This window comes from Equus przewalskii, chromosome 14 (assembly GCF_037783145.1).
Source record: "Equus przewalskii isolate Varuska chromosome 14, EquPr2, whole genome shotgun sequence".
Classification (NCBI taxonomy): domain Eukaryota; kingdom Metazoa; phylum Chordata; class Mammalia; order Perissodactyla; family Equidae; genus Equus; species Equus przewalskii.
In genome coordinates, this window is record NC_091844.1 from 29,933,723 (window position 1) to 29,960,759 (window position 27,037).

Genomic DNA, 27,037 nt, shown 5'->3' on the forward strand with positions numbered 1-27,037 from the left:
GATTGGAAGAGCTATGATAGATATCAGTTCTCTCAAAATTGATCTAAAAATTTAATTAAGTGCCAGTCAAAATCTCAGTAATTTTATTTTGGGGAGGATGAATACTTTACAAACTGATTGTAATATTTTTTAAGCCAATACAAAGAGCAAGAACAACTAAGAGACTCCTTGAGACAGGAATAAGGTAGGCGGATTTCCTCTACCAGTTCAGGAGATTTAATTTAAAAATCGTATTAATTTAAGGCATTCTTGTAATTGTCATTGGGTAGATAATTGGAACAGAATGAAGGACCTCCAAACAGATGCTTGATATTTATAAAAAAGATGGCATTCCAGGTCAGTGGGTAGAGGACAGACTTTTCAATGAATAGACTGGAACAATTGACTGTCAGTATGGGGAAAATAATATACCAAAAAATGAGTTTCAGGTGGATAAAATATCAAAATGTGAAAGGTAAAAACATAAATCTTTAAGTAGAGAATATCTTTATGATGCAGGATATGGAAGGAGTTCCTAAGTAAAATACAAAAAGCACTAACCATAAAGGAAAAGATATATACATTAACTACGTTAAAACTGTAAGAAACTGTATTAAAACTGTAAGAAAAAAATCAAAAGATAGTGGAAAAAATAAGCCACATAGTGAGAAATGATATTTTCAACACATAAAATCAGCAAAGAGCTAGCATAGAATATAAAGAATTTCTACACATTATTATGATAAAGACAGACATCTCAATAGAAAGAATGAGCAAAAGATTTAAACAGATACTTCACTGAAGAAGGAATCCACGTGGTTGAGAAACATGTGAAAGGTGCTCAACCTTAATGTATCAGTGAAATGCAAATTAAAACCAAATGAGGTAATATTATGCAAGGATTGACAATACAAACGTTGATAAAGATATAAAGCAATCAGAGCTCTGATATACTACTAAGGGAATGAGTTAAAATTCGTAAAATCCTTCGAAAAAGTTTGACATTGTCTTGTAGAATTGAAGACCCCCATGAACCAGAAATTCTGTTCCTAACTATATTCCCTTGAGAAATTTGCCCTAAAACACCATAATATACATGCAAGAATATTCATTCCAGTATTGTTGAATTTTCAAAATTAGAAATGACTTAAATGTCCATCAGTAAAAAAATGAATAACTTGGAGCCTGGCCTGGTGGCATAGTGGTTAAGTTCATGCGCTCCACTTTGGTGGCCTGGGGTTCATGGGTTCGGATCCCAGGCACAGACCTACACACCACTTATCAAGCCATGCTGTGGCAGGCATCCCACATATAAAGTAGAGGAGGATGGGCACAGATGTTAGCTCAGGGCCAATCTTCCTCAGCAAAAAAAAAAAAAAAAAAAAAAGGGAAGACCAATCTGGGTTGAACTCATCAGATGGAATACTGTACAGCATGACAATGACCAAACTATAGCTATATACAGTAGCATAGATGAATTTCACAAGTATAATGTTAAATGATTGAAGCAAAACAGAAAATTATACATACAGTTTATTTCCATTTATTCAATATCAAGAAAGAAAATAATGAGTAAGGCTGAGTATTTACGCAATTACAAAGCAGTGAAATTAAGAGAATGAACGGACAAGCCACAGACTGGGAGAAAATATTTGGAAAAAGCATCTGATAAAGGACTGGTATCGAAAAGATACAAAGAACTTTTAAAACTCAACAATAAGAAAACAAACAACCCAATTTAAAAGTGGGTAAAAGTTCTTAACAGACACTTTACCAAAGATGTACCGATGGCAAGTTAGCATACAAAAACACTCTCCACGTGATGTATCATGAGGAAATTGCGAATTAAAACAACAATGAAATGCCGCTACACACCTATTAGAATGGCTAAAATCTGAAACACTGGTAATGCCCTGGCCCTGAGCTAGAGGAAATATGGAGCAGCAGGAGCTCACATTCATTGCTGATGTGAATGGAAAATGGTGCAGCCAGCTTAGAAGATGGTTTGGCAATTTCTTACAAAACAAAACATAGTTTTGTCGTATGATCCAGCAGGTACACTCTAGGTATTTGTTCAAATGAGTTGAAAACTTATGTTAACACAAAAACCTGTACTTGCATATTTGTAGCAACTTATTCATAATTGCCAAAACTTGGAAGCAACCAAGATGTCCTTCAGTAAGTGAACGGATAAACAAACTTAGGTACGTCCATATACTTGCATATTATTCAACAGTAAAAAGAAGGAAGCCATCAATCCACAAAAAGACATGGAAGAAGCTTAAATTCACATTGCTAAGTAAAAGAATCCAATCTGAGAAGGCTACATGCTGTATGATTCCAACTATATGACATTCGGGAAAAGGCAAAATTATGGAGACAGTAAAAAGATCAGGTGTTACCAAGATTCAGGAGAGGGATGGAATTATGAATGAACAGGTGGAGTGCAGGGGGTTTTTAGGGCAGTGAAACTATTCTCTATGATGCTGTCACAGTGGAACATAGCATTGTACATATGTTAAATCCCATAGAATATACAGCATAAAGAGTAAACCCTAATGTAAACTATGGACTTTATTTAGTAATAATGTGTCAATATTGCGTCATTAATTGTAACAAATGTACCACACTAATGCAAGATGTTGTAATAGGGGGAAGTGTGCATGAGTTTATGTGTGAAGGACAGTATGGGAACTTTGTGCTTTCTGCTCAGTTTATCTGTAAATGCAAAACTGCTCTAAAAAGTAAAGTCTATTAAGTTAAAAAATACAGGGCCGGCTCCGTGGCTGAGAGGTTAAGTTCTCGTGCTCTGCTGGGGTGGCCCAGGGTTAGGATCCTGGGTGCAGACATGGCACCACTCGTCAGGCCACGTTGAGGCGGCGTCCCACATCCCACAACTAGAAGGACATGCAACTAAGATATACAGCTGTGTACAGGGGGGTTTGGGGAGATAGAACAACAACAACAAAAAAGATTGGCAACAGTTGTTAGCCCAGGTGCCAATCCTTAGGAAAAAAAAAATACAAAGAAACAAAAAACTCAGGAAACACATGGAAATGATTATCATAAAAGTCATGATATTGTTTCAGTGGGAAGGAAAGGAGTTGTGATTAGAGCCTCTGGGAGCTTCTGGCATGCTGGTGCTGTTCAGTCTTTTTGCCTGGTAAAATTGTACATATACATTTTCTTCATTTTTTTTCTTTATGTATATGATACTCACAATTTAAAAAAATGTAGGAAGGAGGAAAAGGATGCAAGCAAGCCAAAGAAGGGTGGAAATCAAAGATAACAATTGCTTTCTTGGAAATCTATGATAGAGAGATGTAATTCAAATAGAATAGAGAAATTTAATTCAAAGGTTAAATAGATAAAATTGCATATTTCTGTTGTCAAGAAGATAAAGTCAAATATAGATCCAAAAATATGAAGCAAAGACACAAAGAGATGGAAAATATGAAAGGAAAGTTGAGAAATATGGATCCTTGATTTTGGTTGTATCTAATAGAAAGAAAGGACAATCACTATGAGGGGACTTTAATAATTAAAGAAATAAAAGAAGGAGATTTCCCTGTGATGAAAGAAGACTAGATTCTTAAGGGTGAAAGGCTGCATTGAATGTCAAGCAGGGTAAATTGATGGGAGACAATTTTCTCACATCTGAAATTTTGTATTTTAGTTTGAGGGCAAAAGAAAGATGTTTTCAAACATTTAAGAATTCAGAGTTTACTCTTTACTGGTCTTGTTTCATTGGGTTCTACAAAAAATGAAAAAGAAATTGAAAATATAAGATGGGGTAGGGTTAAATAAATTGTGTGCAAAAAAATGAGTAAGGCTCATAAATATATCTAAATAACTGATTATTTGTAAAGTTTGATACTATTAGGAATTCATACAAAAGGAGAGAATTAATGTTTAAAAGGTTTTTTTAATGAAAACTCTAGAGTATTTCAAGTAAACAGTGGGCACAAAGTACTTAACTTATTAATAACCACTATACCATAATTAAAAGAACTGATTCAATGAAAAACATGAGAGGAAATAAAAAAGAAAGAATAACTTATTGTAAATAAAAAAACTTAAAATGAGCTGGGTGGAATAAGTCCAAATATGTCATAGTTACAGGAAATGTTAAAGAGTGAGAAAGTTTTATAGTTTGGTTGCTAAGAGATACTCACACAAGACTTAAAAAGATTGAAAATAAACAAAGGAGCAGAAAGGCAATATCCTCCAAAGAAAATGGAATTGAAGTTGAAGACTAGTAAATGGGAGAAGAGAGAAACATTTTGTATTGATAATTAGTTTTAACCCGCCCAAAAGGCAATAGCCTTTTTACAGGGGACAAGAAGCAGCAATACGCAGAAAACAAAACTGTTAGTAAGAAGAGAAGCTGGTGAACAGCACCGTTTTGGGAGAGTTCAGCACATCTCTTTCAGGAATGGAGAGATCAAGCAGAGCGCACGGAATGAAACTGTAATTAAGAGAATTCGAATATCACAATCACTGAACTTTTTTCATTGTGACATGTGCATCTTTGTATCTTGCCTAGGGAAGCTATCTTCCATGTCATTTCAGTTTTCTACTTTGTTGATAAGAGCTTGTACATGGACTTCATTCGTAATTTTTATTTTCCTCTGTATTTACATTTATTTTTTCTTGTATTTTTTGTATTATTTAGTTTTGTTTTCTGTTTATTGTTTAATCAGGCTTACCTAAGATTTGTCCACTGATTTTATTTTTAATTTGAGCTTTTGGTTTAAATGGTTATATCTTCCATGTGTTCTCTATGCCGTTAGTTCCTACTTTTTGTCAGTTTTGTTCTCTCACTTACTTATGGTTAATTTTGACTTTTTTGGCATAGCTTCATGAGTTGAGTGCTTAGTTTGTTTATTTTCTCTTTTTTGTGTTTTCTAATGTTTGCCTGTAAAGATATAAATTTATTTTGAATATGGTTTTAGCCACATTCCATAGGTTTTGTATGAAGTGTTTCATTGCCGTTCATTTAAAAATAATGTGCAATATCAACTTTGATTTCTTCTTTAACTGAAGAGTTATTTAGAAGTGTGTTTTTAAATTTTCAAGTGTTAGCAATGTAGATCATGGCTTATTGGAGTCTCTACTCAGCTCTTCCCTGGCTGAATCTGGTGTTACCTTAAACCAGGAAAGAGTTGGACCCTTTCTAGGGAGCCTTCAACAGGTGAAGCATTGAACAAATAAATTAAAATTTAGTTTTATTTTTAATAATATGTTTTTCCTCTTTGTCTTTTATTTCCTTTAGTCTTATTGCTCTGATCCAAACCTCGTGTTAGATTTGAAGAACCTCATTGTGCTTTTTGCTGACACACTTCAGGTTTGTGGCTTCTGTTTACATATGTGCACTTATCCGGATTAGTATTTCAGCAGCTCTCAATCTTTTCATTGTCTGCCTAGGCTTGAATAAGTACCTCTAAGTTTTTAGTTGTGTTTCTTCTTTTCCTAAGCTAGTTCTTTTTCTCTCTTTATAGCATTTCATGGTCAACACCTTGACCATTTATGTACTCATAAATAGTTCCCATCCTCTTTTTTTCTCAGAGCAAATAAATTAATTGAACCACTCACTACCTTAGTTTTTCAGAAGGTCCTTAATTCAGATATGGTGCCTGAGTGATTTTGGAAATTCTTTTTTTTTTTTTTGAGGAAGATTAGCCCTGAGCTAACTACTGCCAATCCTCTCCTTTTTGTTGAGGAAGACTGGCCCTGAGCTAACGTCCATACCCATCTTCCTCTACTTTATATGTGGGACGCCTACCACAGCATAGCTTTTGCCAAGCGGTGCCATGTCCGCACCCAGGATCTGAACTGGCGAACCCCGGGCTGCCAAGAAGCAGAATGTGTGCACTTAACTGCTGTGCCCCTGGGCTGGGCCCTGGAAATTCTTAACTACCATCTTGAATAATGATTATTGGTTTGAACCACATGTTATATCCAGTAAACTAGCATTAGAAGTGAGATTGGCAGCATTTTCAATTTCTGTCCCTCCTCCTGATGGTTGTTGGAGAACTTAGCTGACAATATACTCAGTATATATTCATTTGAATTTTCTTCTTTTAATTTTTTTCTGACTGGCTTAGATATTTTGGTATGTATCTTTTAATTTTTGAGAGAAAAACACTAGATATTAGATGGGAATGAAAAATTCTCCTATCATGGTTTCATTTAAATTGTTGACCAGAGAACAAAAATATCTTTCAGTGCCTAATCTCTCTCATGTTGCTAAAAAAAATCACCTTATAAAATGCAGCTGTTTTCTTATTTTGTTTCAGGTGTATGGTTTTCCTGTAAATCAGCTTTTTGACATGCTGCTAGAAATCAGAGATCAGTATAGTGAAACTCTGCTGAAGAAGTGGGCAGGTATTTTCAGGTGAGAAATCATCTATAGTATGTGTGCACACACGTGTTTCATACATAAGGTTTTTTAGATGGAATAAGCAACAAGTATATGTGGCTTATATTTTCTAGCTATGATCCAGGTTATGATTCAGAATTCAGGTAAATTGCAGTGATGTCCCAAATAAAGTTCTCAGGATATTCAGTCTCAGTGTATTAGCATCTGCTGTGTGGGGAGCCTCCAAATTCCATTTTGGTTTTTTTGCTCCTTTTAATAAGTGTCAGATACCTTGGTTCAGACCATCCAGATCATCTTGTATATTCTTATTCTAGATTTTGTTTTTGTTTTGTGAGGATCATGCCTACTCTACTGCTCACATATAAGATAGTGACTTTTAATCCCTTTTGAATAATTTAGGTTTTTCTGGAACTTTCTTTGAAGACTCATTCACGCGATTCCTATTCTTCTTTTTTCTCCACACACAAAGAAGGGGCCTATTACAATCTAACATTTAAAGCATATTATTTAAATAGTTTTTGCAACATGTGTACAATAAGAAGAAAGCTATTCTGTTACCTCCCACTCATAATGTCTCCCTGGCCTCTTTTCCTGGCATATTCTCCGTGTCAACTCACCTGAGTTTCTTCTCCTTTTGAACCTTTACTTCTTTGCTTAAAGCGATCTTCCTGCTCACTGCAAGACCCCTTCCCGAGATCAACTTATCCTGTTTTCCAATTCTTACAGCTTTAAGATCTTACCTTGTTCCTTTAATCTTACTCCTCACATATCTCTGATAATCTCTTGGCCAACTCATTTGTATATTAATATAAACATTTGTATTTCTAAAAACCAGGTTTATCTAATGGTACAATGTAGTGGAGGATTATCTATAGGAACCTTAAAATTTAGTGACACGATACATCCACAGTCTTAAAAGCTTCTCGTCTGATGCCTTGAGCAAGTTTCTGTTTTGATTTTGGTAGTATGGTTTCTCGTTTTAAAGATGCTCCAATCTAGTTAAGGAGCCAGAACCTATGAATGAAAAAAAATTCATGATTAATGCAGAGCAGTAGATGAAGGAAATGAACGTAATTTGGATTATTATAGAAGTACTTGTCCTCATCTGCCAATTTTGAAGGTTAGAATAGAAGATCTGGTACAGGATTAAAGAACATAATCAAATATATCTTATTTTAAAAAAACACACATCTTTTGTTGTTTTCCTCTCACTTGCCTTAAGGCTTCAACCTGTTGCCTTGAAATTTTCTGTGTCATCTGTAAATCTCAAATACTATGAGCTCATGTTTATAATTGTGTTCCATTTGTTTCAGAGTGTATTTTTCTTTCTGTCTTCTTTTAAAGATGCCGTTACCTGAAACCAAATAGCTGTATCATAGAAGCAATAGAATAGGGACTTGGAAATGTGATATACGTACAACCATTGGAGTTCACCTGAAAATTACGTGATCACTACAGCAATTAACCCACCCTTCCTTCCTTCCTTCCTTTCTTCCATCTTTATTTTCTTTATAGAAACATACTTGATTCTGACAACTACAGTCCTATACCTGTAACAAGTGAAGAGATATATAAAAAGGTGGTAGGACAATTCCCATTCCAGGATATGGAGCTGGAAAAGGTAAGGAATACTTTAAAATAAACATCTCTGTTTAATTTGGCATCCTCTAAAAGCTTTCCTTGTATCAGTCTCATTAAAGATATTACCTCCGACTCAATGGGTTAGAATTGTAGAATGCCTTCAAAGGATGCTTTTTGAGCCCAGAAGAATAGAAGTTCCTGTTTTGGGAATCAGTAGATGGCTTTGGGGTCCTCTCACCTCTGAGTGTTTCGGAGTTTGCTGGGAGTGTTCCAGTTTAGTTTATACTTTGAAATACTTGCTTTTATTATACTCTTAGAACATTTTCTCCCCAAAACATATAGTAAGGTTTACCCTGTGTGCGATATAATTTTATTGGTTTTGACAATGCATTGAGTCATGTACCTACTACTACAATAATGATACAGAACAGTTCCATCATTCTCCAAAATTCCCTCATGCTGCTCCTTTTTAATCAATCCCCCCCACCCCAGCCTTTGGCTACCACCAGTCTGGTTGCTATCCATCTACTTTTGCCTTTTCCAGAACGCCATATAAATGGAATCATACAGTATATAAAACCTTTGAGACTGGCTTCTTTCACTCTGCCTAATGCTTTTGAATTTCACCCAAGTTGTTACATGTATCAATAGTTCATTCCTTTTTATTGCTGAATATGTACTATAGCTATCTTTTCATGAGTTGAAGGATATTTGAGTTACTGTTTATTTAAATTTATAGCATTCTTTTTGTATCAAGAAATCTTTGGAGGTACCTTCTTAAATTTGAGGTTGTTAAGCAGATAGTTTACAATGTGGAAGAAAATTCCTTTTGCATTTTAATTAATTTATAAGTATCTTCAGTGTATGTTGGTTTGTGACTTGCTTTCTTTAATTCTTGGATTTACAGCAACCATTTCCAAAAAAGTTTCCTTTCTCTGAATTTGTGCCAAAAGTTTACAACCAAATTAAAGAATTTATCTACGCTTGTCTGAAGTTTTCAGAAGATCTTCATCTAAGGTATAGTATGAAACAGTGGAAATGTAACAGATCCTGAGATTGTGACTCTGTATACAAAAAAATTCTGAAAACCTTTCAATATCCCCTTCAGCTCTGACTTTGAAAGTCTTAGCATTAGCCCTTCACAGCACGGCGCTGCTGGAGCTGTACAGTCATGGTGAAAGGGAAAGGTGGAAACCTTTGAATCATTTGTTTTTATTTGTTTATATTTTTTATTTGTTTTATTTTTATTTTTTATTTGTTTATATTACTTATTTTATTCTCTACTATTTTCTTTACAGATTTGTGTTTCTACACTTTCTATTAGTGAGGATTAGTTAGGAAAGAGTAGTATAACATATTAGTTTTTACATTCTACTTGAAATTTTAAGGCCATTAGGGGAGTAGCAGGTAAAATCTTTTGGAAATGCTCTTCTTTCCCAGTATTCTCTGGACTTGTTAAAGGTACCCATATCTCCTTTAATTTAGGTTTAAGTATTTAACTAACATGTATTGAGCCTATTTATATACCAGATATGTCCCGGTTACTGGGAATAAAGACACATTTCTTTGCTCACAGTCAGATATCGTCAGTATCTACTGAGGATAATAGACATGAAAATAGACAGTTAAGATATACCATGGTGAGTATTGTAATATGTCTAGTGTACTTTCAGAACACTTAGAAGAACACTTAATTATCTGAAAGAATTTGAGGGAGAATAGTCATCATGATTGGCTTTCTAAAAGGATCTCTTCTTCTCAGTGAATGACACCACCAGTCATTAATCCAGAAATCAGAGAATCATTTTAACGTCTTATTTTCTATTAATAACTATTTTTTCTTAAAAATGAAGTTTCAGGCATTGGTCTGAATTCTTGTAAACACTTTACAAATACGTTATAACATCTGTAAAATTCAAAATAGTACTTACCTATTGAGATACTAGGAAGCATACACCATTTGTACATTGGAGAAAAGTGAGGTAGAGAGAGGTTAAGTAACTTCATCAAGGTGAGACAGGGAGTAAGTATTCAAGCCAAGATTCAAATGTGATCAGCTTGAGCATCAACAAAACAATGACTGCCATGTTTAGAATTCTTACTCTCTGGCAGTCATTGTATTATTGTTTTACATGCCTTATCTCAGGTAGTTGTCACAATGTTTCTCTGAGGTAAGTATTAATTATTCCCATTTAACAGATGAGGACAGTGTGCATTCGTAAGTGTCTCCCTAAATCTAATTGTTGACAAAATTTTATTGATTTTTTTTTCCCAGCTTTTTTCTTCGAAGCTCTCTCTTCCCACTGTGGCTGCTTTCATTCACATTGTAGTCATATTTGACTTGGAGTACTGAAATAGTCTCTGACCTCTAACTGTGCTTTCCCATCTATCCTTTCTTTGTCCTCATTCCATTCTGTATGCCCCCTGGAGTTATTTTTCTAAAATAAAATTTTAACTTTACTCTTCTCACCTTTGTAGGAATTCCTCATGGCCTACAGGATTAGGTTCACACTCTAGCCTGACATGTGTATCTGTCTGCTTCCTCCCCAACTCCTTCACTTACTTCCCGTCTACCCTTTCTAGAATCATATTCCAGGATGATTTCTGTGTCACCCCATGCTTCACTCATACCAACCTATTTGCTGTTTTATAATCATAGCATGCATTTTTATACCTCTCTGACTTTGCTCATGACTCTCTCTCTGTACTTAAAATCATTTTTTCCCTGTTACTGCTCCTGACCAGCTTCTAACCATCCTTCATGATTCAATTTAAGCATCCTGTGCTGAGTGAAGCCTTTCTTACCACTTTCATCCCTAATGGAGTTAATGTACTGACTCCTTTGTGCTACTTGTGTACCCTATGAATACTATTATCGCAGCTCATCTTACATTTTAATGCTCTGCTTGTATCTATGTGTTTTTGTATGTGCTAGACTGTAGGCTCCTTTGTTTGTTTATTTGTTTGTTGGTTTATTCACCATACCTTTTGGGTAATCTATTATTTGTTAGATGGAGCTTGTTAGTGAGGACATAAAGCTGCTGAAAATATGTTCACTGTCTTCAAGGAGTAATCTACTGAGGAACTGAACAATTAGTGATAAGTGCTATGATGGAGATACACAGGAGCAACATAGGAACCAACCCTGAGACAAATTGAGGGTGTTAGAAAGAGCTCTTGAAGGGTAGAAACACTTTAGGTTTTGTTCAATACGATATCTCCTGCACCCAGCTCAGTAAAGTTAAAAAAAAAGTGAATGAGTGAATCGAATGTACGGTATACCAGGCAACTCTGAAAATAAACTTAGTTGGAAAATAGTTTGAGTAACTTGTTTACTAGCCCCTCTTATTTAGTAAAAAATGAAACATGAGGTTTGTACAATTAATTTGTTCTTTTCTCTGAAAATGAGATTGATTTCATAGAAATGTTCTCATGGAAATGAGATTATCTTTGAAAGTTATAAACTAAAACATTTTTCCCCCAGGATCCCCCCTCCCTACCACAACGAAATGACCTAATATCAGAATGGTCTCTAGGGTACTGTTAGGTACGTTACTGGATATAAGTTACTACAGATTCATTGCATAGTGACTTTTTCTATCCTCTTTTGGAGAAAAAGTAATACAGTAAAGGGATAATGTGACTAAATTGTTCAGAAGTCTTTTTCTTGCTTGACTATATTAGGCTTTTGCCTGAAAACTCCCTTTGATATGTTTAACACTGACAATTTAAAATAAATATTCAATTCAGGGGAATTTTGCAGCTTCCCTTTATGCTTTGGTTACCATTTACCTTATTTCCTGGACTAAATTTACCTTATAACTTGGAGTGACAGAGATCACTTTGACAATCATAGCTGTCATGGGATGGGAGGGTTATAGAATAGGATGTAAGACATAATGTGTATAAAAACTTTGGTTCTCTTAAACGCAAGGTTCTCAATACAAGAGAATATGTATTCTGCTGCTGTTGGATAGACTGTTCTGTATATGTCTGTTATGTCCATTTGGTCTATTATGTTATTTAAGTCTGCTATTTCCTTTTCGATTTTCTGTCTGAATCATATATCCATTGGTGAAAATGGAGTATTGAAGTTCCCTACTGTTAATGCATTACTGTACATTTTCCCTTCAGTTCTGTTAATATTTGTTTTATATATTTAGGTACTCCAATGATGGGTGCATATATATTTATGATTCTTATACCTCTTGATGAATTGCCCCTTTTCTCATTCTGTAGGGGCCTTCTTTGTGTCTTGTGACCAATTTTGACTGAAAGTCTACTTTGTTTGATATAAGTATAGCAAACTCTGCTCTCTTTTGGTTACCATTAGCATGGCTATCTTTTTCTACCTCTTCACTTTCAGCCTATGTGTGTTCTAAAGTAAGTCTCTTGTAGGCAGCATATTATTGAATCCTGTTTTTTTAATCCATTTAGCCACACTGTGTATTTTGATGGGAGAATTTAATCCACTTGCATTTAAAGTAATTACTGATAGATAAGAACTTATTATTGCCATTTCGTTATTCTGATTTCTGATTGTTTTGTATTTTTTGTTCCTTTCTGCCTTTCTGTCTTCCTTTGTGATTCGTTGATTCTTTGCAGTAGTATGCTTTGATTCTGTTCTCTTTAACTTTTATTTATCTACTAGAAGTTGTTGTGTTCATCATGAGGTTTACATAAAACATCTTACTGTTTTAACAGTGTCTTTTTAAACTGATAACAATTTAACTTCAATTGTATACAAAAACTCTACACTCTTCCTTCTCTCCCCTGACATATTTTATGCTAATGATATCTTTTACATCTTTTTGTATTATATGTCCATTAACAAATTATTGTACCTATGTGAGCATACTTCATTTTATTGCCCTTTGCAGATAGTGTGTTTTTATAAGACCTTCCACCAGCTAAAAAGATTGTGACTTTCTGAAGCCTCAGATGATGGTTAGCATTTCTTTAGCAATAAAGTACTTTTTTTTTTTTTTGAGGAAGATTAGCCCTGAGCTAACATCTGTCGCCAATCCTTCTCTTTATGCTGAGGAGGACTGGCCCTGAGCTAACATCTGTGCCCATCTTCCTCTACTTTGTATGTGGGACGCCTACCACAGCATGGTTTGCCAAGCTATGCCATGTCTGCACCCGGGATCTGAACTGGTGAACCCTGGGCTGCTGAAGTGGAACGTGCGCACTTAACCACTGTGCCACCAGGCTGGCCCCATAAAGTACTTTTTAATTAAGGCATATGCATTGCTTTTTTAGACATAACGCTGTGGCACACTTAGTAAACTATAGTGCAAACAAATTTGTATGCTGTAGAAAATCAAAATATTCATATTTCTCACTTTATTACAATATTCACTTTAGTGCAGTGGTTTGAAGCAAACCCACAATATCGTTGAGGTATGCCTGTAGTTATTTTAATGTTTTTGTTTTTTATTCTAGAGTTCAAACTGACTTATGCACAACCATTACAGTATCATACTGTTCTGAATTTGACTGTATATTTGCTTTTACCATTGAGTTTTATACGTTCATATGTTTCATTTCCTTTTATTTCAATTTGAAGAAGTCTCTTTAACATTTCTTGTAAGGCATATCTAGTGGTGCTGAAAACCCTCAACTTTTGTTTGTCCAGGAAAAATCTTTATCTCTCCATTTCTGAAGGACAGCTTTGCTAGATATAGTATTCTCAGTTGGCAGCTTTTTTCTTTGAGCACTTTGAATATATCACCCCACTCCTGTCTACACTACAGTGTTTCGGCTTTTCTCTTGCTGGTTTCAAAATTCTCTCTTTGCCTTTGACTTTCAGCAATTTGATTATAATATATCTTATTATAATCTTCTTTAGGTTGATATTGCTTTGGGTCCTTTGAGCCTCACATATCTTGATGTCCATATTCCTTACAATATTTCAGAGGTTTTCAGCTATTATTTCTTTAAATAAGCTTGCTGCCCCCTTATCTGTCTTCTCCTGCTGGGATTTCCATAATGCGAGTATTTATTCTTTTAATGGTATTCCTTAGGTCTCCTATGCTTTCCTTACTCTTTGATTCTTTTTCTCTTCTTGTTCTTCTTTCTAATTTCAAGTAACCTGTCTTTGAATTCACTGATTCTTTATTCTGCATGATTGAATATGCTATTGATCCTCTCTATTGAATTTTTCAGTTCTGTCATTGTATTCCTCAGCTTCAGGATTTCTATTTGGTTCTTTTTTATAACTTCTATTTGTTTAGTAAAATTCTCATTTTGTTCATGCATTGTTTTCCTGATTTCATTTCATTGTCTCTCTGTATTCTCTTACATCTCATTGAGCTTCTTTAAGATGGTGATATCAAGATGATATTCTTAAGATGATATTAGGATTTTAAGATGACATTTTTGAATTCTTTTAGATGATATTTCAAATTCTTTGTCAGGTATTTTGTGGGTCTCAATTTTTTGGAGTTTGGCTACTGGAACTTTATTCGTTTCCTTTGTTGGTGTTGGTGAGCCTGCATTTGGTTCTGCTTTTGGGGGCACAGAGATTGATGTCTCCCCCCAGGTCCCTGGGTAGTCAGGACTACTACTGGACCATGGCTGAGAGAAGCTGGAGCCAAATCACAGGGCCACTTCAGGCCCTGCATTGGGACTGAGAGATTCCTCCAGGGGCACTAATGGGCATTTCTCTCACTGGGTTCCTGGGTAAGCAGGGCCCCTGTTGGACCGTAGATGGGAGGAGCTAGAGCCAGGTTCCAGAGCCACTTCAAGATCCACAGTCAGCCTGAGGTCAGTGGGTGTACCTCTAGGGGCACATATGGATGGGTCTCCCGTTGGGTCCCTGGGAAGTCAGGACTACTCCCTATCCATGGCTACAACAGGCTGGGGCTAGGTTATAGGGGTGCTTCAAGATTTGCATTAAGACTGAGAGGCAGGCCTACCTCTGCGTGCATGGATGGGTGTGTGACCAGGCATGTCCCTGTGTGGGCAGAAGTACTCCCAGCCTATTGCTGAATGGACCTGGGGCTGAGTTACAGGGCTATTTGAGTATTTGCACTTAGACCGAGGGCTTGCTTCAGGGTCATGGATGGGCATGTCTCCTTCCCAGTTGTAGATGGGCAGGATTGGGGCTAATAGGGGCTGGAGCCTGGTCACTTGAGGGTAGCCCGGACTGAAGTTGGCAGGCTTGATACCTAAGGCACAGGTGGGCATGACTCTTGACAGGTCCCTTGGCAAATGGTGTTGATATTAAGGCCAGACAGGCTGTAGCCAAGTCCACAGGGAGTCGGGGTCTGTTCCAGGGTCTGTAGCTGGGACTACAGTTAGCATGTGCCACCTGAGCATGGGCTTGCCTTCTCAAAACAGCCCTCCTTGATATTAGGGTACACTGGGGTTTTATAATCTCTTATCTGGATCCCAGAGTTCCCACAAAGGCATTTTTGTCTGTGGATGGCTGCCAAATTATTGTTGCTGAGGGGGAATATGAGTGGAGGACTTCCTATTCTACCATCTTGCTGACGTCACCCCTCTATTTTTAATTGCTCATGAAGAAAATTACTTGTCTAAAGCAAAAATAGTAATGATGTCTAGTAAAAGTAAAAGTAAATGCAGGATAGTAATAGGACAAAGGATGTGAAATAGGAATTGGATATACTGTTGAAGGTTTTTACATTATACGTGAAGTGGTATAAGATTTTTTGGGAAAATACATTTTGATATATTCAAGACATATGTTGTAAGACCTAGAGCGACCACTGAAAAAATGTTCAAAATTGGGTGAAACTGATAATAGTGCACATAAAATGGCATCACAAAAGAAAAACACTCAATTTGAAAGCAGCCAACAAGAGAGGAAAATAGGAACATATGAGAGGTGGAACAAATAGAAAACAACTACAAGATGGTAAATTTCAATCCAACCGTAGCAATGTTGCATAGGCGCTGGACTGGAATGTGAGCTCTGCAGTTGTTGAGTCTGGTGCTCACTAAATGCCACTTAGATTAAGTTTGTTAGTAGTGTTGTGCAGATTTTCTATATCCTTCCTTTTTTTGGTCTACTTTTTCTGTCAGTTATTGAGGAGTGTTAAAACTATCCAACTATGGTTATAGATTTGTCAATTTCTCTTTTTAGATCTCTCAAATTTTGCTTCATATGTTTTGAATATAGGTTTTTAAGTTCCTAACAGTTAGGATTGTTCTATCTTGTTTTATTCATCCTTTTAATTTTATGAAATGTCTCTCTTTAAGTGTTAAAAATTAGAATAGTTTTAATATCTACTTTGCCTGATAATAATGTAGCTGTAACTTCTCTTTTTTATGGTATGCATTTGGCTCCTATTACTTACAACCTTTTCCTTTTTTTTAATATGTTATTTTCAAGTAATTTCAACATTAAAAAAAATAGATACCTTTTACTCAAATTCACCAATTTTTGGCATTTTGCCAGATTCGCTTTATTTCTTTCTTCCTCCTTCTTCCCTTCCTCCCTCCCTCCCTCTGTCTCTCTCTCTCTCTATGTATACGGTGTGTGTGTGTGTGTGTGTGTATGTGTATGTACTGTAAGCCCTGATGGTTTAGGTTAATTAGTTAAGATGTTGTTTGTTCTCTCTGTATAGTTATCATTATTTTTTGTTTTGTAATAAGTAATGTTTGTGTTTGTGTTGAAACACTTTGAGACTATGTGTTTATTCTGTTAGTTATCAGATGTCCTCTTCCTCCCTCCCCCTTATGGTATCCCTTAATGATTCTTGCCTGAATCAGTTTTTTTCTCTAATTACTAACTTATGATTTTTTTTTTTCTGCTTTTTCTCCCCAAATCCCCCCAGTACATAGCTGTGTAGTTTTTAGTTGTGGGTCCTTCTAGTTGTGGCATGTGGGACACTGCTTCAGCATGGCCTGATGAGCCGTGCCATGTCTGTGCCCAGGATCCAAACCAGCGAAACCCTGGTCCGCCACAGTGGAGTGCACGAACTTAACCACTCGGCCACAGGGTTGGCCCCTAACTTATGATTTTTAACTAATTTATAATTTTTTAATTCCTTGTATATATATCACTTAGCAGTTTATTTTAAGGAGTTCCTCCCCATCTGCTTGCTTGCTTTCTATCTATATCTGTCTTTCATTTACCTATCACTAGATCAGACTCATGAATTCTTACTTCATTCAGTTGATTCATTCCTTTACTGTCTATGTTTGTTCTGATGCTCAGATTGTCCCAGGTGTAGCTCACACTTGAGCTGCTTCAAACTGGCTCCTTTACCTTGTTGATGCCCTCCTATCACTTTTGGGGGAGATTTCCTTACGTAACCATGATATCGTTAATTTCTCCAAAGAACCCAGTTCCTTCTAGTGCTGAGTGCTATCTTGAAAATAAGATCTGGGCATGTGACCTTAAATTTAAAAGTGTCATTTTGAATTAATAAATAGTTGGGTATTGATTTTTTATGTAATCTGCCTTACTGGAGTGTTTATTCCACTACATTAATGTATTTAGTGATGTGGTTTCATTTAAGCCTTCAGTCTTACTATTGATTTTTTTTTTTTAATGTTTATTTTCTTTCCTTTTTTTTTTTTTTGGAGGAAGATTAGCCCTGAGCTAACATCTGCTGCCAATTTTCCTCTTTTTGCTGGGGAAGACTGGCTGCGCCACCAGGCCAGCCCTTTACTGTTGTTTTTCTACTTATTCCATGTTCTCCTTCCTTCTTAATTAAGTTTTTTTAGTATTATGATTTATTTTTACTATTAGCTTACTTGAGTATAACTTGTTTTATTTATTGTTTCTGTGGTTGCTCTGGGAATTACAATGTACATCATTAACTTATCACAGTTTACCTTGAATAATATTATATCACTTTACATATAATTTAAGAATCTTACAACAGTATAATATAATTTATCTTCTCACTCCTTTTTTTTATATTGTTGGCATATATATATACCTGTTTTTAAACCCTAAAATATGCTGTTTGTGCTTTGAACATTTGAAAATATTTTAAAATTCAAGAAAAAAAGTAGTTCTTTATATTTACCATATATTTGCCATTTTCAGGCCTTCTCATTTTTTCCTGCAGATCTAGGTTACGCCCTTTGGTATCATTTTCCTTTAGCATGAAGAATTTCTTTTAGCATTTCTTTTAGTGTATATCTGCTGATGTTAGATTTTCTTAACATCTGTTTGTCTAAAAATATTTTTTCACCTTTGTTTTCAAAATATATTTTTCAAGATATGGAATTCTAGGTTGACAGTCCTCGCTTTCCTCGCGCTTTAAAGATGCCATCCCACTGTCTGCTTCATTGTTTCTGGGGAGAAATAAGCCATCGTTCTTATTGTTGTTCCTCTGAATATATTGTCTTTTTTCTCTGCTTGCTTTTAAGATTTTCTCTTAATTTTTGGACTTCACAGTTTGGCTTGTGATGTTCCTAGGTGTTGTTTTGTTTGTAGTAATTCCCTTTGGGGTGTGCTGAACTTCTCAGATCTGTCTGTTGAGACCTTTTATCAGATTTGGAGATGATTTTGCCAATATGTCCTTAAATATGTCTCCTTTCTCATTTTTTCTTCTTCTTCTGTGACTACTCCTACCTGCTTGATAGATCGTTCAGATTTCATCCTTACTTCAGTGAACTGATTGTGAGTCTCAGTTAATCAGTTGCAAATTACTTCTCAGTTCAAATGCTATTGCAGAGGTCTCTTTGTCCTTAAGGCTGACTCTGAAATTCCAAAACTTCCATCCAGGGCTTATCTCTGATCTTAACAGGATTGGAGCTGGGCTGGGTTTCACCTGTGGTTAGCTTTTGTTCTTTGGATTGAACTTCAGTAGATTGCTGGAATCTAAACCCCTTGTGAAATTTGCGGGATCTCTTTATGATTTTTAGCACTGCCTCAAACATTTCTTATGGAGCAAAATTCTTATAGGGGAGAATTGTTGGGTCAGTATATTTATTTTTGTTGGGAGCTCTTCCAGATCCTTGTCTGTCATAGCATCCTACACTGTTAAAGGTTTGGCTGATTTCTCTTCTTGCCAGCAAAGCCTCTCAACCTATGACTCTTTCACTCTCTTGTCCCTCTGTACCCAGATTAGACAGTAGTCTCAGATATGAAAGTAGATGCTACTCTTTGTTCACCTTTCAAGGGCTTGTCCCAGTGTGCAATTTAGTTCAGTTATATATCTTTTGTGTTCATTGCACTTAATTAACATTAAAGGAAAATATAGCTTTATCTTAGACCTAGCTGTCTTGTTGTTTTGAAGGTAGTGATGGTCTTTCTTGATCTTCTATATCGTATCCAAAAGTGGAACTTCTGCTAGTTCTTCTTAAAGCATAAGAGAGATATGTAATAAGTATAGAATGCCGTGAGTGTGATTACAGTCAGAGGCACCAGATTATTTCAGGGACCTGTGTTAATCACTTTTATAGCAACCTGTACTTATTTATAGCCCATATTACAATTGATATGATATAATTATGAATTTAATATATGAAGGCAGGAACCATGACTATATTGTTCCCTGCTCTGATCTCCGTATTTCACCAACACAGTGCCTCGCACCTTATTTATTTGTGGAATGAAATATTTTAATTCAATAATAATTTTGGAAAGAGTGGCAGTGGGCCAGAGGATTTTAGTCAATTAAATATATCCTTACATGGGCCTTGTAAAAATATTCTGATGCATCATTTTTTCCTAACTGATTATAGCTTTGCATTCTGTGGTTTTATTTCTAATATTTTTCTCTTTTCCACGTAGTATGATAATATAGCTTGCCTATGCATATAGAATTGTAAGATTTTTAATCTGACTGTACTAAGCCTCTGATTTTCTTCTGTAGGAAAAGAAATCAGTGAGATAAAATTTGTGGCCATTGTACACAGCAATAAGTTATTAACAAAGAGCTCACAAATTTTTATTTACAGTTATTTCTTGATGTTTATAAACAAGTGTCATTGCAATAGTAACCTTATCAGTGAAGAAATGTTTTTCTCAAAAGGATATCTTTTCTAGAAAGCCATCTTGGGTAATGCTTTCAGGGGTTTATGAAGGATGTTATAGGCCTAGAATTCATTCTGTTGGTTGCAAGACTGTTGTATTCTTTTTTAAACTTTGCCTATAGAGATAGCTATTGAAGAATTTTCTTCATGCTAGTTTCCTTTACTGAATAGAAAATGTCATTACTGATCACTTTGGGATGGTATGGATTATAAAACATTTAGGCAGAATTAAACTACTGGCTTGAAACATTTATTTTGGAATGAGAGTAAATAGATATTGTATGAAAGATGATGCTATAAGAGCAGAGATTTCTTTTTTTGTTTTGCTGAGAGAGATTCACCCTGAGCTAACATCTGTTGCCAATCTTTCTCGTTTTGCTTAGGGAAGATCTTCCCTGAGCTAATGTCAGTGCCAATTTCCCTCTATTTTGTTATGTGGGTCACAGCCACAGCATGGCTACCAATGAGCAATATAGGTCTGTGTTTGTGAACCAAACCCGGGCCACTGAAGCAGAGTGCACCAAACTTAACCACTAAGCCACAAGGCTGGACCCCCAGAGATATCTTTTTTTGGGGACCTTTATCAGCTAATTTTGCAGGAAGTTTGCAGAGAAACTAGGTTGGAAAATTATAAATATTAACAGTCTGTGAAGGAACTTGGTAGTATGGGAGAAATAACGGTTTCAGGATGAGGAATCATGCTGGGGAACTCTTAATCTAGCCTGAGAGACAGTACAGTATAGTATAGTGTTTAAATGCTCTAGGCTTTAGAGCTAGACTGCCTGTGTTAAAATCCTTTTTTTGCTGTGTTATCACTGTTTGACTTTGAGCAAGTAACTTAACTTCTCTGTGCCTTCATTTCCTCATCTGTAAAGTAGAGATAATAATAAAACTACTTCATATGGTTATTGTGGAAGTTAAATGAATTTTAATACATTAAAGTACTTAGAATAATTTCTGGCATACAATAAAGGTTGTTTTCTGCTGCCATTATTATTGTTGTTGTTGGTAATATTATTATTACAAGTACCACTGGCACCTTGTTCTTTTGCAAAATACTTCTGCTACCTGGTATGATTGATTCTTGACACATCTCTTTCAGCTCAACTGAAGTCGATGACATGATTCGTAAATCTACAAACCTGTTGCTAACCAGAACTCTGAGCAACTCTCTGCAGAATGTCATTAAAAGGAAAAATATTGGACTTACTGAGGTAAGACTGCTCTTGATGGAGGCAGCCAAGGCAATATGTGAACAGATGTCCTAACCTCTGGGACTTGTTCGTGAATTAATCATAACTTTCTATGTAATCCGTCATGTTCCTCCTGATGGACTCCTAATGGTGAAAATGCAAAATAAATCCCTTGTTTTTTGATTTGGTCACCTTGGAGAAATCCATTATATTTTTTGAAAGTCAATTTTTTTCTCTTTCTCATTGTTTTCACTAGCTTAACTGGTTTTACTTTCTGAAGTTGTTGGGATAAATTTGTATTATTTGCCATCAATTATATATAAAAAAATTGTTGGTTGGAGAATATAGTCAACATGAGGTTCCTATCCAAATGAATGGCAGTTCAAATACAACATACAATATGAAATCACATTTTGCCTGCATAAATCATTGATGCCAAGAATATTGGCACTCATAGTCCTTGGTAAGTGTTAGACTCAGCTTTTGTTTTTGAGATACGTCATCTATATGGATGGTAAATTACTCTTTTATCAGCTTGTAAGTCTGGGCATCTGAGATTGAGGAAATATGAGAGAAAGGCAATGACCACGTTTTACATGGAAGCTTATGCAATCTCACAAAGGGAGGAGAGCTATTGTACATATGTTGAGAACAGTATCTTGGCAAGCTGAAGATTCAGTGCATTGGCACATAGTCCTAAAACTTAGAAAGATGTGAAACCCAGCATTGCAAGGGAGCCTCAATCTGGCATTTTATGGAAATTACAGTGCCCAAAGTGAGAACCTGGAGGAGCTTTTTTCATAGGGAAAGGGAAAGGCTGTTGCTGTTTGTTTTCCCTGCAGAGGTGGTGTACTTTGAAAGTCAATTGCTCTAGGAAAAATTGATATTTTCAAATATACACTGTCAAGGATTATACTGAAAGTCAGCAAATGGTGAATGATACTGACCCATAGGCAAAGACAGCTGGAAGCCAGGTGAACATCTACTTTTGATTTGGGAGTGATTGTTTCTTTTCCCATGTTACGATTTTAAAATATTACAATTTGGGACATTGACAGTGATTGAGTTCTACTTATAACAGACCTTTTTTGTTTTTACAACTGAAAGTCACATTTTGCATTATTTAGTAGAGTCCCCTCATTTTATGGAGCTTCCTTTTTATTGCCTGGTGTAGACGTGTTAGGTGTTGCCTTTATGTGTCTGAGAATAGGCCAACTTCTTTTCCTAATCAGGAAGGCTACCAAAAAAGGAAAATTGGAGTGAAAACTAGGAAGTCATCCTGCTTTTGTTAGATTGTACTGTTTTCCTTTTCTGAAACCCAAGACAAGAAATTTATTATATATTTTGTGAACTATCTCTACATTATAACTCTTAATATAATTTTTTATGTGCTATTCGATTTAGCAGTCTCTTAAAAAGCCATTTTAGACAAGTAGCATAGTAGGAACATGGTGTGATAGAAACAGCTTTGGCCTCAGAAGACTCTTGGTTTAGTTGTGGCTGTGCCATTGATTTACTGGGACATCTTAAGAGAAAGACCCAACTCCTTAGTTCTTCAGTTTTCCTCACTCCATTGTTCTTTTCAAGGGCACCATACAGATCAGGTAATGAGAGGAAGAAGCACTAGAATTTATCAAAGAAGAACGGTATCATAATTCTTAGCAACGTTTCAATGAATGCTAAATGTTATTCCTATGTCATTGGATCTTTTTAGGCGAATGTACTTTCATTATCAATATCATTGCATGTGAATGAAGGAACGTTCACACACATTTATTTATTTTGGCTGTTATGGTGGTGTGTGAATGTATAGACACATACACACCCAGGAACTTTTTCATCACCAACCAGTAATCTTTGAATAATTGCATTACTCACGTTTGGAAAGAGAAGATATTATGTCCTCCTTTACAGGTAACAAAAGTGAGTTCACATCTGGAATCATCATCATAATAGGCAACATTTGTGGAACAGTTTATAGTCAAAGTCCATTCACAAGTAGCATCTCATTTAGTAGAATAACATTTGAAGCAGTTTGGATATGTGTTATTATTCCCATTTTATAGAAGGCATGATTCAGAGAGATTGACCAAGGTCATACAACTAGCAAAATGATAGAAATGAGACCTAAGTCCGGGTTGTTTTTCCCCAAACGTACTCACTTTTACTGTAATATACTGCCTTTTATATTGTTTTAATTATTTCATCATAACAAAGATAGAGATTTTATACGAGGTCCATAGTAACATGGAAATTGTTCTAGTTAGAGATGCTTTTATGACAGGGAGCCAATATTCACTCAAACAATAGAAGTATTTATTATAAGTACACATAACTCATGGAACCCTATTTTAGGTTGTCAGACATTTCTTTTAGGATTATAAGCTAATATCTGTCTGTCTGCCTATCTTGTTTTGAGGTTACGTGGTGTCTTGTCTCTTCTTTTTTCTGTCTGTATGCTCTATCCTTTTATCTTTTTCTCTCTATACACTAGCTTTCTTGCTTTTTTCATGGCTTCCTTGCTTCCCCATGTTGAGCCAACTCAACATTACCTTTCAGTTCTTACACGTACTGTGACTTGAATGTCTTGCTCTCTCAGACTCTAAGTGGCTATTCCTAGTTCAATTGGCAGGTGCAGCTGTTTTCCTAGGGCTGTTGCTTCCAGGTCTGTGGGAAGAAGGGCAGTTGAGCAGTGCTTAAGAATGTATGTTCTAAAGCAGACTGCTGGGTTCCAGTTCTAGCTCTACTCTTAATCAATGTGTTCTTGGGCAAATTACTTGGCTCTATGTGTAAAATGGGGACAATAATAGCCTGTATTTCATAGGGTTGTTGTGAGGATTAAATGAATATGTAAAGTGCTTAGAATGGTGCCTGGTACATAGTAAATACTCAATGCGCATTACCTGTTGTTATCTAAGAAAGAGGTCTGGGCAGGTAAGCAATGATGTCAGGTCTAGTACAGAGGTGAGGTTTTTCAACCGGAAGTCAGAAGATAAGAACAAGATGTCTTGTTAAGGTAAATAATTTTATTAACTTTACAGTGTTTATTGAGTGCCTACTATGTGACAGGAACTGATCTAAGCTCTAAGGATAAATAAGTGAACAACAAAAGAGCAACAACAAAAGAGATCCTTGCTTACATCCTAGTGGCAGAAAACAATACGGAAATAGTGACAAAAATCATATAATAAACAAAATAAGTAAGTAAATCATTTAGTATGATAAAAGGTGATGAATACTGTGGAGAGAAGAGAAAGAACTTGGGTTAAGGAAATTAGAAGTCTGGTGGAGGTTCAAGGTTGGTCTTATTAAAAAGATCTTGACAGTGAGTTTTCATTGAAGGGGAAAGAGCATTCTTAGTAGAGGTTAGAACTAGAGCAAAGGTCTCAGAGTAGTTAAGTTATTGGCAAGTTCAGGGAATAATAAGGAAGCCATGGTACCTGGAATGAAGTGAACAAGGGGAAGAGAAGCAAGAAATTAGATTGGAGAGGTCCCAGGAGTTTGTAGTAGGCCACACTGTAAAGTGTCTGCCTTTTATCTTTGGTGAAATGGGGAGCCATTGCAGGATTTTGGTTAGTGACATGCTGTGACATATTTCAAAAGGATCACGCTGACTGTGGTATTGAGAATAAACTGTAGGGGGTAAACTGGGAGACCAGTAGGAGGCTATGACAATAATTCAGTGAGGTTTGATGGAAGCTTGGGTGGGAGCCCTGGACGTGGTGGTGAGTGATCAGATTTGGAGTGAGGAGCCAGCATGCTTTCCTGATGATTGGGTGTAAAGGAAGCGAGAAAGTGAGGAGTTGAAGATAACTCTTAAGATTGTTTGATTTGAGCAACTACAGGGGTCTTTATACCACAAACTGTGATGGCAAAAATTTCAGGTAGAGCTAAATTTGGGGTAGGGGGAATATTGGGAATTTGGTTTTGGACATTGTAAATATGTAGTGTTTGTTATACATATAGATTGAGATATTGAGTAAGCTGTTGTCCATATGAGTTTGGAGTTTGAGAAAGAGGTTTGGCCTGGAGATAAAAATTTGGAAGTATGTAAATAATATTTATAACCACCTGAAAGGGTAATATTACTAAGTAATTTGTAAAGATAGAGCAGAGAAGAGGAACTCACAAAAGAGATTGGGAAGGAGCCTCTAGGGAAGTAGGAAAACAAAACAAAACAGATGGGAGAAATGAGAGAGTATGGTTCACCTGGAAGCCAAGTGAAGAAAGTATATCAAGGAGAGAGTGGTCAACTATGATAAGTACTGCTGATGGATGAGGTGAGATGGAGATTAAGAATTACCATTGGATTTAGCAACTTAGAGTAAGTGGGTGACCTCGATAAGAGCATTTTTCATAGAATGATAGTAGGAAACTCATGCTGGGGTAGGTTTAAAAGAGAATGGGTCCTGTACAGAAGAATTTCAAGTAATTTATGTAGATACTACCCCCTCAAAGAGGCGGAGCTTAGCTTCCCACCCCTTGCGTGTAGTCTGTGCTTATGACTTGCTTCCTGACAGTAGATTATGGAAGGAGGGAAAAGTTACTTTATAGTGAAGAAACCTGACAAACACTGCCTCAGTCAGGTGATCAAGGTTAACACCGTGAGTGATTAGTTACGTTGGCAACATGTATCCTTGATATGATGTGATGAGAAGGCACTTCACCTCTGTGGTCTTCCTTCCAAAGCCCGTGACCCCAGTCTGAGCATGAGAAAAACATTAAACAAACCCAAAATGAAGGAAATTCTACAAAATACTTGACCAGTACTTCTCAAAACTGTCAGGCTCATCAAAAACAAGGAAAGTCTGAGAAACTGTCACAGACCAGAGGAGTCTAAGGAGACATGAGAACTAAATGGAATGTGGTATCTTAGATGAGACCCTGAAAAAGGTAACGAATATTAGGGAACAACTAGTGAAATCTGAATAAAATGTGTTGTTCAGTTAATAGTAATGTCCCAATGTTTGTTCCTTAGTTGTGGCAAATGTAGTAATGTAAGATGTTAGCGGGGGAACTGGGTGTGGACTGTTTGAGAACTCTTTGGAACTATTCTGTAGATATAAAACTATCCTAAAATTAAGTGTTTACTTAATAAATTAAAAAATTTAAAGAATGGGAAGAGAGGTATTGGAGACACCATATATGAAACAGCTCTTTCAGGGAATTTTGTTAAAGGTTTAAGCCAGGAAATGAGGTGGTCGCTGTATGGTGGGAGAAGTAGGTTAAGCAAAAGGTTGTTGTTTTGTGTTTTAATAGAAGTAGCAGCATGTTGTTTCTGATGAGAATGATGCAGTAGAAAGCAGAAAGTCGATGATGTGGGGGAAAGGGGGAAATCTCTGGAGTGATGTCCTTGAGTAGGAGACAGTTTAGAATCTAACGTGCAATTAAAGGGATTGGTTTTAGGTAGTGTGAAAGTTCCCCTCTGGTAGCAGATGAGAATCAGAGTATGTGAATGCAGATAGTGGTGGTTGGGTATGTGTTATGGTGGCAGGCTCCAAGTGCTCAGTTTTCCCAGAGAAAGAAGTGTCTTCAGCTCAAAGTGGAGATGGAGAGCAAATATTGGGGTTGCAGGAAAGAGAAAGTATTTCTGGGCATATGGAAAAGAGAATTGGATCGTGCTCGATAATGAGATGATTTCGTAGCATTAAGTGCCCACTTTGGCTAGTGGATATGAATTAAAGTGAGACTAGCCAGCAGGGTCGTATATTTCCTTAAGCTATATTTAGCTGGAGATATAATTAGCAAGTCCATATCACTAATAACTCTCAGGAATTTGGTATATATTACTTTCAATACTTTATTATTTGTATTAGTATTTATATTTAGTTATTTATAATATATTTATTATTTCTTTGGTATGATATTGATGTTATCATCTCAATTTTAAGATGATGAATGATAGTAACTTTGCCTAAGGCCACACAACCAGTAATTT

At 36.1% G+C, this 27,037-nt stretch overlaps 1 protein-coding gene across 6 annotated transcripts in view; it reads left to right on the forward strand.

The window, feature by feature from the left end:
• Positions 1-27,037, forward strand: part of EXOC6B (exocyst complex component 6B) — a 579,159-nt gene that overhangs the window by 300,669 nt on the left and 251,453 nt on the right. For all 6 annotated transcript variants that reach the window (XR_011525981.1, XR_011525982.1, XM_070572413.1 and 3 more), the window contains 5 exons: positions 5,255-5,326; positions 6,279-6,376; positions 7,877-7,982; positions 8,850-8,959; positions 21,009-21,120. Coding sequence is in view for 4 of the 6 variants with exons in the window: in XM_070572413.1 (XP_070428514.1) it covers positions 5,255-5,326; positions 6,279-6,376; positions 7,877-7,982; positions 8,850-8,959; positions 21,009-21,120 (498 nt within the window). In the remaining 2 variants the exon portion in view is untranslated. The remainder of the gene's footprint in view (positions 1-5,254; positions 5,327-6,278; positions 6,377-7,876; positions 7,983-8,849; positions 8,960-21,008; positions 21,121-27,037) is intronic.